This window comes from Procambarus clarkii, chromosome 56 (assembly GCF_040958095.1).
Source record: "Procambarus clarkii isolate CNS0578487 chromosome 56, FALCON_Pclarkii_2.0, whole genome shotgun sequence".
NCBI lineage: Eukaryota > Metazoa > Arthropoda > Malacostraca > Decapoda > Cambaridae > Procambarus > Procambarus clarkii.
Window position 1 is genome coordinate 7,639,430 of NC_091205.1, and position 11,314 is coordinate 7,650,743.

Consider the following 11,314-nt stretch of genomic DNA (forward strand, 5'->3'; position numbering starts at 1 on the left):
GTCTTCTGCTGAAGACTCTGGATCTAGACTCTCGGTGCTGAGTCCTCGGTGCTTTTGTGGTCTCTTGACGAATCCTTCGACCAAGCTGAGTCTACCCCAAACACAGGCCAGCCAAAACACAGTTCCACTGGGGGCACCGCCGTGGAGGCCGTCAACCACAAGTCCAGCAGGTCTGCTGGCAGGTTCCGGATCAGCAAGGCTGGTCAGGCCACTCCACGAGCGATACTAGGGTAGCGCCCTAGCCAGGAGCCTCGTGTGATACCACAAATCACTCTCCTGTCCTCAGTACCCCAGTGGATAATCGTCTCCAGCAGTCGGTCCCGGGTAATCCTTCTACTGCCACTCCACTGACAGAGGTAACACCACAGTGTTCTTCCGGGGGACGACTTCACAGCTGCTGCAGCAAAGCACAAGGTATGGAGACGGCTGCCTTGGGTAGACTGACTCAACTTCCATCACAGCAGTCCCAGGTCGAATCTGTAAGCAGACACGTCATCAATAACAGGGACACTAAAACACCTCACTTACAGGCTCAGACACAAACGCCCGACATATCCACTCCATAGATGGCGTTGTAGTCTGAGCACCACCTCACCAGAGGTCAGCGGCGGCGGTGTTGAGTGCTGAACGGGACTGGAAACTGGCCCTCATAGCTAGTACACGTCGTCCTCACCAGGTGTCGTCGTCCTTTTGGAGGGGGTTTCGGGAGCTGACCCACAGATGGCGCGGTCGTCACTGCTCCGTGCTCGGACGCTGGATCCGGGTTCGTAACACCTCCCCACCAAAAGGAATTTGGTTTGGGTTTCTATAAAAGAAGACAAACCAAATTAGTACGTGGATCTAGACGCGAGATAATGCATCAGCTACTACGTTGTCCACCCCTTTGATGTGTTCGATCTGGAGGGGATATTGTTGTAAATGTAGACTCCATCTGGTGAGCCTGAGGTTCTTTTGCCTAAACTGAGCCAGGAACTTTAGAGGGTTATGGTCGGTCCGTACTAATATAGGATGACCATTGCTTGTTAGATATACCTCAAAGTGCTGGACGGAATTAATTAAGGCCAACGTTTCTTTTTCTATGACCGAGTAATTAAGCTGGCTGGGGGTGAACTTCTTAGAATGATAGGCCACAGGATGTTCCACCCCCTTCTCGTCCGTCTGGGATAAAACGGACCCCAGGCCATAGTCAGAAGCGTCGACCGTCAGGATAAATCTATCCTCAAAGTCCGGGGACCTGAGGATCGGAGAAGAGATTAGAATTGCTTTGAGACTCTCGAATGCCTTCTGGCAATTCTCAATCCATATTAATTTCACCCCCTTCTTCAACAGATTGGTCAGGGGGGCGGCGATGGAGGAAAAATTAGGGACAAACTTACGATAAAAACCAGCCATACCAAGGAAACGCAAGATGTCCTTCCTGGTAGCTGGCGTAGGATACTGGACTATTGCTTCGATCTTGCTGGCCTTCGGCGCAATCCATCCTCCTCCAACCTTATGACCTAAGAAGATGACAGAGGTTCTGGCAAACTCAGATTTATGCAGGTTGACCACCAATCCTGACTGGAGCATGGCCTTGAAGAAATCCTCTATGTGACGCAGATGATCCTGCCAATCTACATCATATATTAATACATCATCGATGTAGACTAAGGTGTTTTCCACGTCATGCAACACAGTACCCATCAGTCTCTGGAAAGTGGAGGCTGCGTTTTTCATCCCGAATGGCATCACCTGACATTCAAACAGCCCGTCGGGAGTCACAAATGCTGATATGGGTTTGGCCTTTTCCGTGAGGGGAACTTGCCAATAGCCTTTGAACAGGTCAAATTTCGTCAGGTAACGGGCTTTACCTATGGCATCCAGACATTCCTCTACTCTGGGGAGAGGGTAGGTATCTGCTACTGTGACCTTATTCACCTGACGATAATCAATACAAAGACGGTATTTCTTACCAGGTTTGGGCACTAGTAGTATCGGGGATGACCATGGGCTCGAGCTCGGGGCTATCAGATGGTGTTTCAGCATGTAATCTACCTCCTCTTTCACCACCCGTTTCTTCAGTGGGTTGAGACGGTACGGGTGTTGCTTTATAGGTCGGACTCCTTCCTCCAGCTTGACATCATGCCTTAGGACAGATGTTAACCCTGGAACATCTTCGAAGATAGGTTTGTATTGCCGGATCATCTGCAGCAATGATGATTGATGTCCTTCGGCCACGTGTGTCAACTTTGCCTGCAAGTTTAACAGAATGTCTGAGTTAGCCAACACCTCCGCTTCCTCCTCAATGTCATCATTAGTGATCACTAAGGTTACGGGGAGTGTATCTCGACCCTCGTATTTCTTGATCATATTAACATGAACCAACGTTTCTTTCTTCCGGCGGTCTGGAGTACTAAGAAGGTAATTGAGATTAGTAACCTTCTTTACAACCGGGTAGGGACCTACGAATCTGGCGCTCAAACTCCCGGTTATTGTAGGAGTACATACCAAAACCAGATCTCCTACTTGGAACTCTCTTTGCTTGGTCCTTCTATCATACCTGCTCTTGCTAGTCTTTTGTGTATTTTCCAAGGTTCTTGTAGCCATCTCCCAGGCTGAGAACAGCCGGCCTTTATTTGTAGACAACCAGTCCACAATGTCTTCGTTGGTTTCCTCGTCTAGCCAATGGTCTCGTGCCACCTCTAAGGGACCTTTTACTGAGTGACCAAAGATCATCTCGAATGGGGAGATTCCTAGGGATTCATTGGGCACTGATCTTACCGTAAATAGGAGGTAGGGCAGGTCGTCAACCCACTTACTCTGCCGGTCATAGCAAAACTTCCGAAGCATGCCCTTCAACGTCTGGTGAAAACGCTCCAAAGCTCCTTGAGACTCGGGATGGTAGGCACTGGAGGTAATCTGTCGGATTCCCAGGTCGGCGATCTGTTGGCGAAACAAATGGGACATAAAGTTAGATCCTTGGTCCGTCTGAATGGTCTTAGGAAGACCGTATCGCGAGACGAACCAGAGCAAATGTTTCACCAAGACCTTCACAGTGATGGTCTTAAGGGGGATCGCTTCTGGGTACCTACTAACCCGATCTAGTATCGTTAGCAAATACTGCACCCCTGAGGTAGAAGGCGGAAGAGGGCCTACTATATCCAGGATGAGATGTTCAAAGGGCTCACCTATGGATGGAATGGGGTTTAAAGGAGCTTTGGGGACAGGCTGGTTTGCTTTCCCGGCCACCTGGCAGGCGTGGCAGGTTTTGCAGAAACGACGTACGTCCTCCTTCATATGCGGCCAGTAGAAACTCTTGGCTAGGCGCTGGAAAGTCTTAGAGATCCCACCATGTCCAGCAAATCTATTAGCATGGGCCGTTTCTAACAGCTTAGACCTGAACATGGCTGGGACGACTATCTGGTCATCTACCGCACTTGACTGGGGGTATTTCGGAGGAGGCCGGCGACACAGTACATCACTTGACCATACATACAGATCCCCTCCTTTCGAAGGAGAGTCTACGGTGTCGGCCAACTTCCGTACCTGAGGGTCCTTCTTCTGTTCCTCTGTCAGCTGGGCTCGAGTCCAGTGTTCAGGAACCGGCATCTGGACGGGTGGGACTGGTGTATGGCTACTTGTAACCTGTGGGATAGGAGGAGAGTCAAACAAAGTGTTTAGATCTAGTGGTGCATGGAGGTGCGCCTGAGACCTGGTTTGCACTGCTGCGATAGGACTGGTCTCTTCACGTCCTGGATTATCCACTACCAGGGGACAGTTGGGTAACAATCCTAGGGCTAAGTCATTGGCTAATATTACGTCAATCCCCTTTATGGGAAGACTATCCACCACGGCCAACCGACACTCACCTTTGAAGTGCTGAGAGTCTAGATGCACTTGTACCAATGGGGCAACGTACAAGGTGGAAGGGAATCCACCCAGGATTACCTTCTGCATCTCATCCGCCGATATACCTTCGGGTAATGATGTTTCCAGAATTAGAGACTGGGCCGCTCCACTGTCTCTAAGTATTACCACAGGCGTACTTGAAAGGCCACTGGCTACATACCCTTGGGAGGTATATGGGGCGAACAATCCTTTCCTCTTCTCTAGGGTGGATGTCGGTGGTACTATACTGTTCATCAGCATGACTTCCCTATGGGGATTATTACCTGAACTGCTACGACACTTCGCAGCAATATGTCCTCTCTTGCCGCAGGTCCAACACAATACATCCCTCTTCGGACTAATCCTCCGAGGACTATCTGAGGTTGACTTGGCGACACTACGAGGGGCAGTTCTATCTTCCGGTTTATGTTTGGCTGGATATCTTGAATAGGTCTTCGGGACGTACCTAGCAGATGGCCTATGAGTCAGGATGTATTCCTCAGCCATTGTGGCTGCTGCACTCAAGGTCTCTACCTGCTGTTCCTCTAGGTACGTCTTCAGGTCTCCAGACCAACAATCCTTGAAGTCCTCTAGCAGTATAAGCTGCTCGAGGTCTTCTTTGTTCTCCACCTTCCGAGAGGCACACCATTCCTGGAAAAGTCGCTCCTTGATGGTGGCGAATTCGGTGAAAGTGTGCTCTGAGGTCTTCTTCAGGTTTCTAAACTTCTGCCTGTACGCCTCAGGTACCAAATGGTACGCCATGAGCACAACCTTCTTCACCTTGTCGTAATCGCCGGAGTCGTCAAGGGATAACGTAGAGTAGGCGATTTGGGCCTTCCCAGTCAAGACTGACTGTATCATGATGGCCCAATTCTCCCTTGGCCACTCCAAAGAGGCAGCGACTTTCTCGAAGGCTGCAAAGAACTTCGAAACTTCCCTCTCATTGAATTTGGGGACCATTTTGATGTTCCTTACCGGATCGAAACCGCTGGTGTCCGTTGTTGGCCTCCGACCACCGCCTAATCGCAATACTTCTAGTTCATGTTGTCTCTGTCTTTCTTTTTCTTCTCTCTTTCGCTGTTTCTCTTCCCTTTCTCGCTCTTCTCTCTCTCTTTCTCGTTCTTCTCTTTCTCTTTCTCGTTCTTCTCTCTCTCGTCTCTCTTCTCTTTCTCGTTCTTCTCTTTCTCTCTCTCGTTCTTCTCTCTCTCGTTTCTCTTCTCTTTCTCGTTCTTCTCTTTCTCTCTCTCGTTCTTCTCTCTCTCGTTTCTCTTCTCTTTCTCGTTCTTCTCTTTCTCTTTCTCGTTCTTCTCTCTCTCTTTCTCGTTCTAATTCTAAACGCCTCATCGCCAATTCTTTATCTTGCCTTTCTCTTTCCATTTCTAATTTCTTCCATTCTATTTCTCGATTAATTTCCAAGGCACGCATTTTGACAGTTAGCAAGCTTATATTCAGCTCACCTGCATCACTGTCAATGTCACTACCTTTATCTTCCTTTTCCATGGAAGCTATTTCCTCACCTTCCTTTGTACTAGGAGCCTCGCCTTCCTGTTTCTCCTCTGCCTTCAGGTGCCGGTGAACCTTGGACAAGATCTCCACACAGGAATCACTGGCACGGATCTTGATCTCCAGGTAGGCGCTCACTAGTACAAGCTCTGGTTTGCTCAGATATTTTAATCTGGCAAGACAGTCAGAAAAGACCTGTTGACCAAGACAGGCTGGAAAAGACCAGAAAAGCCTGCACATCGTCCAGATCATCGATGGTAGCTTTTTCTGCCATTGTCACCGATGGAACACTTAACTAGCACTTGACACACCGCTTACACGTTAACACTTAATGCACCAAGCACAGTTCTACGTCAATATTGCACTTTATCGCACCAAACACTGCACTTGCCAATATTGCACGTAATCACTTCGGGCACCGCACTACGCAATATCGCACTTAATCACAGCGAACCCTTCGCTCTACAATGTTGCACTGAATCACTGAGCACCGCACTAGTCAATATTGCACTTAATCGCTTAGTCACAGCGAGCACCGCACTGCACAATATTGCACTTAGTCACTCTTGAGCACCGCACAGGACGTATAACGTCACAATCGTCACACACAGGGGGAATTATATACAGGGATTACGCCACTTCACCACCTCTGTCAAACATACTTAACAAGGGGACGGATCCCGCTGGGGATGCCAAATATGTTACGACCCTCTCGGGACGCAACGGGGTTCTTACTCTGATGTTGTTAGAGGAAGTTGTATCCGACCCCAAGCCAGTAGTGGCTTTCAAGGAATGAGATCTGTGACGCAATAAACTTAAAGGGGGGAAGGGAAAGAAAGTTAAGAACTTAAGACTATAATTGTTACCATCACCAAATAAATAATATATAAAAGAGTGCACAGGGGGAGGGGTATTAACACTGTACAGGGGAAATACACAATCGTCTTCTGCTGAAGACTCTTGATCTAGACTCTCGGTGCTGAGTCCTCGGTGCTTTCGTGGTCTCTTGACGAATCCTTCGACCAAGCTGAGTCTACCCCAAACACAGGCCAGCCAAAACACAGTTCCACTGGGGGCACCGCCGTGGAGGCCGTCAACCACAAGTCCAGCAGGTCTGCTGGCAGGTTCCGGATCAGCAAGGCTGGTCAGGCCACTCCACGAGCGATACTAGGGTAGCGCCCTAGCCAGGAGCCTCGTGTGATACCACAAATCACTCTCCTGTCCTCAGTACCCCAGTGGATAATCGTCTCCAGCAGTCGGTCCCGGGTAATCCTTCTACTGCCACTCCACTGACAGGGTAACACCACAGTGTTTTTCCGGGGGACGACTTCACAGCTGCTGCAGCAAAGCACAAGGTATGGAGACGGCTGCCTTGGGTAGACTGACTCAACTTCCATCACAGCAGTCCCAGGTCGACTCTGTAAGCAGACACGTCATCAATAACAGGGACACTAAAACACCTCACTTACAGGCTCAGACACAAACGCCCGACATATCCACTCCATAGATGGCGTTGTAGTCTGAGCACCACCTCACCAGAGGTCAGCGGCGGCGGTGTTGAGTGCTGAACGGGACTGGAAACTGGCCCTCGTAGCTAGTACACGTCGTCCTCACCAGGTGTCGTCGTCCTTTTGGAGGGGGTTTCGGGAGCTGACCCACAGATGGCGCGGTCGTCACTGCTCCGTGCTCGGACGCTGGATCCGGGTTCGTAACACCCTCTTATTCAGGATGGTAATTTGGACAGTAGGCAAAGTCGTATTAACTTTAGACTTCGCCGATTGGACACTCTTTGTTGGTTGCCACTTGCAGTACTGTACTGAGGTGGGAATGCTATCTTCCACCTTGGGGTTTGGAGACGTTGTTTTGGTGTCTCTGCACAATGCTGCATGGTGCTGACTTTTGTTACACCTATTACAGGTGTGTAATTGGGTATCACAGTCGTTGATGTTATGTTTCCTGAGGCACCTCGTGCAATGTTGCAAATCTTTGAGTCGCTCAACACGGGCGTCACTATCAGGAAAATTAGGGCAGTGGTACATTGAATGTTTCTCATTGCAGAACAAACATGTTCCATAGCTTCCAGTACCCTTTGGTGTCACGTTCTTGGGTGACACAGTAACTATAGGCTTGGAGGGTCCCACTGCATATACACCCACACTGCCACTGTTCCACTTTGGTGTTGAATTGTATTGTCTAGGTTGATTTGGAGTACCTTTGGTACTCTGTGGTTTACTATTATTGGTTTCTGAGGGTTTACTTGGTGGTTTTAATTTGTCATGTGTTCGTAATTGATGAACTACTGACTTTAAACCTTCAGATATTTCATTCATGGATAAGATGCTTTTATTGTAATGAGCACTCATTTGTCTCAATATGTCCCTAGGTATTTTCTCCTGGACAATTATTTTCAAGACCCACTCAGCCCCGTTTGTATCTGCTGTCAGGCTGAGGGCATTGATCAATGATTCTACCTCCAGCTTGAAGACTTGGAGTGAATCAGCTGAAGCCTCCGGTGGGGGTAAATGCAACAGCTCATGAACTAAATGTGATGTTCTTACTTCTGGATCAGCATAATTATCCTTGAGGAGTTTTACTGCCAGATCATAGCCGTCATTAGTTAATCTCAGATGGGATACTACTGTTTTAGCCTCACCTGATAATTGACCTTGCAAATAAGAGAATTTACTACTCTTTGGTAAAGATTGTTTTGAGTCTACAAGGTCAACGAATTTCTTCCAAAATTCGTCCCAATCTTCCTCATCTTTTCCTGAGAAAGTGGGTAAATTAATTGGAGGGAGTCGAGCTTCTGCTTGACTCGTATTAGATGCAACTGTTGTTGTTGTTGCTGTTGCCTTGTTCTGGGCAATTAATTTGACATAAGGCTGTAATGTGGCCTGAGTGTGATCTTCATAATTCGCTAGATCAACCATAATGTCGTCTATTTCTGTTTCTGATAAATTGGTGTTGACAAGTTCAGCCACATATGTTGCTATTTGGCATTTGATTTGCTCAAATTTACCTGCAGCTGCTTGATAATAGCTTTCCAGTTCAGCATAATCAACTTGAGATTGTTGTGACAAATCTTCACATTTCTTGATCTGTCTTGTTAAGTGGCCTTTAAGACCTGCAAGGGTTCTTTTCATTCTCCCTGCATTATCCATACTGGCTCGTTGGTGAAGACTTGTGGGACTTGTACTTGGGTCGCTCATAATACTGAACAAACACTGATGGTAGCCTAGGGTAAAATTCTGCACTCACTAGGCAATAATCCTACCTCTACTAGAGGTTAGCACTTAAAATTAATACACATTATATATATACAATCATACACACTAATAATTTGAGTGATAAACCCGTGTCACTGGAAGTACCTTTAGGTTAGCTCTTCTATATCACCCTAGGATGGAATAGACACTAATTAATCACTCAAAAGTGTAATGATCTTAAGTAAATTATTATATATACACAACTCAACTCGAGTTGATAAAAATTACACCCAAAATAGGGTCTAGACAATTCATTAATGGTGTTAGGTTGATCAATATAATACAACTGACTATGGTAATAATGGGACTAGGATGAGCAATAATAGTTCAACTAGTCAATGGTAAATATCCTACCCTGTTGTGGGTTGGCAATTAGTAAATATTATACTGTGATCACTAGTGCAATATATATTAAATAATTCTCTATTTTGGAGAAATAATATACACAATTATTGATAATAGCCTCTTAATTAGCCTCTATAAAACTTCTAATATTATCAAGAAGAATTAATTAAATGTTATTAGTGACCTCGCGAAATAAAGTCCACAAAATTCGTGGATAATCTCTTGCGAAATTTAACACCACGAAATCCGTGAACAATCTCGCGACACAGCCACTAATTTGGCTGGCTTCAATATTAGCGCTGTCATTTCACAGAATAACACGCCACCAAATCTGTGCGTGTGCATGAAACCGCTGACTAAGGCTGATCTGAACTGAGCGGGGCTCGTGAACTCGTTCGAGGCAACGCCGCCGTCTTTGACTGGCTTTGTTTAAATCACACTGCACTAGTATATTTAATGAATCCACTGGTTAACTGGTTCATCCGGTACTAAGATGACCAAATGTGGGTTCAAAGGATCAAATAATCCATCATCTGGTTCGAAGATGACCAAATAATGTGGGAACCGACCTGTGAGATTTATATTTATTTAATTTATATGAATTTATATAGAATTTATATTTATGTTAATTTATATACTTTGATAGCAATTTGTATAATGATAAGTGGACTGTATTTCTGCAATAATCTCATAATCTCACAAATCGATCCTCTACACATTAGGGGGGTTTATATTAATTTAATTTATATATATGCAGCCAATCAAACTACAGTATTAGACTACATACATTGAAGAGGTTCCTTATCTTATTTGTACAGCAGGCCTTAGTCCACCAGGTATAACCAGGATGTAGACACCACATTTTCCCTCTTTGAGGTAGCTTCCATCACCCTGGTAACTGATGCACAAAGCATGCTTCCTCGTCTTGACCTGTCAAAAGGGCGCTAGCTGTGAAGCCAGAATCCTAGTATATGACAGGTATATCAGAGAACACTGTACATGGAACAATGAAGACCTGGGCTAATTACCTTTAGTATGAGGCTATCTCGTGCTCTAACCGGTTCACCCTACCTAATGACATTAATGGCCACTAATGATAGATAAATGGGTTTCGGTAGAACACTTAACTTGAATTTGTTCACAGCGTGTTGATAATGGTACACCTTTGGTTTCCATAACACTTCGTCCAAGTAAAATTAACAGGAGCCGTATTTGCTCCCATGAGCCTCTGGTCTTAGTCAACAATGGCTGCCCCTCCCTCACCCTGACGCCTAGCTTACATTGTCCAGATGACAGAAAGTGATAGAAGGGTCACATTTACTCTACTTTAATATTGATAATTAAGTTAATTTATATGAGATGTTTTTATGATGGTAAAGTCCAAAGACTAATGTATTTAAGAATAATTCCCACCATAATAGGTAGTGGTTTATAATAGTATGTGGTAATGATATTCCGTTTTCTATAGACGGTAATTCCACTACAAGTTGCGATTTCTATGGGTTAACTTGTTTATACAACACAGCTATTATTATCTGTATGATATTAAATGGTATCGGATTTTCCGACAGTGCAAGGTTTAATGATGATGGTGCAAGGTTTAATGGTGATGGTGCAAGGTTTAATGGTGATGGTGCAAGGTTTAATGATGATGGTGCAAGGTTTAATGATGATGTTGCAAGGTTTAATGGTGATGGTGCAAGGTTTAATGGTGATGGTGCAAGGTTTAATGGTGATGGTGCAAGGTTTAATGGTGATGGTGCAAGGTTTAATGATGATGGTGCAAGGTTTAATGGTGATGGTGCAAGGTTTAATGGTGATGGTGCAAGGTTTTATGGTGATGGTGCAAGGTTTAATGATGGTGGTGCAAGGTTTAATGGTGATGGTTCAAGGTTTAATGATGATGGTGCAAGGTTTTATGGTGATTATGCAAGGTTTAAAGGTGATGGTGCAAGGTTTAATGGTGATGGTGCAAGGTTTTACAGTGATGGTGCAAGGTTTTACAGTGATGGTGCAAGGTTTTACAGTGATGGTGCAAGGTTTTACAGTGATGGTGCAAGGTTTTACAGTGATGGTGCAAGATTTTACAGTGATGGCGCAAGATGTGGAAGCATGAAGTAACTGCTTCTGGTTGATATCTGGTTGATGGGGTTCTGGGAGTTCTTCTACTCCCCAAGCCCGGCCCGAGGCCAGGCTCGACTTGTGAGAGTTTGGTCCACCAGGCTGTTGCTTGGAGCGGCCCGCAGGTCCACATACCCACCACAGCCCGGCTGATCCGGCACTTCTCTTAGAAAACAGTCCAGTTTTCTCTTGAAGATGTCCACGGTTGTTCC

General features: G+C 45.9%; 2 protein-coding genes across 2 annotated transcripts; one reads left to right on the top strand and one right to left on the bottom strand.

The window, feature by feature from the left end:
* Positions 1 to 840: 840 nt before the first annotated feature.
* Positions 841 to 4,374, bottom strand: LOC138353069 (uncharacterized). Its single transcript, XM_069305711.1, has one exon. It carries the CDS (start codon positions 4,372 to 4,374, stop codon positions 841 to 843), a length of 3,534 nt encoding a protein of 1,177 aa, XP_069161812.1.
* Positions 4,375 to 10,520: 6,146 nt separating this feature from the next.
* On the top strand, positions 10,521 to 11,102 carry LOC123750427 (uncharacterized). The gene has a single exon (XM_045732545.2). It carries the CDS (start codon positions 10,521 to 10,523, stop codon positions 11,100 to 11,102), a length of 582 nt encoding a protein of 193 aa, XP_045588501.2.
* Positions 11,103 to 11,314: the final 212 nt, after the last annotated feature.

What these genes read in the sequence shown, in the direction of transcription:
- LOC138353069 (XM_069305711.1), bottom strand. Translation starts at nt 4,374, where the DNA reads ATGGCTGAGGAATACATCCTGACTCATAGGCCATCTGCTAGGTACGTC.
- LOC123750427 (XM_045732545.2), top strand. Translation starts at nt 10,521, where the DNA reads ATGATATTAAATGGTATCGGATTTTCCGACAGTGCAAGGTTTAATGAT.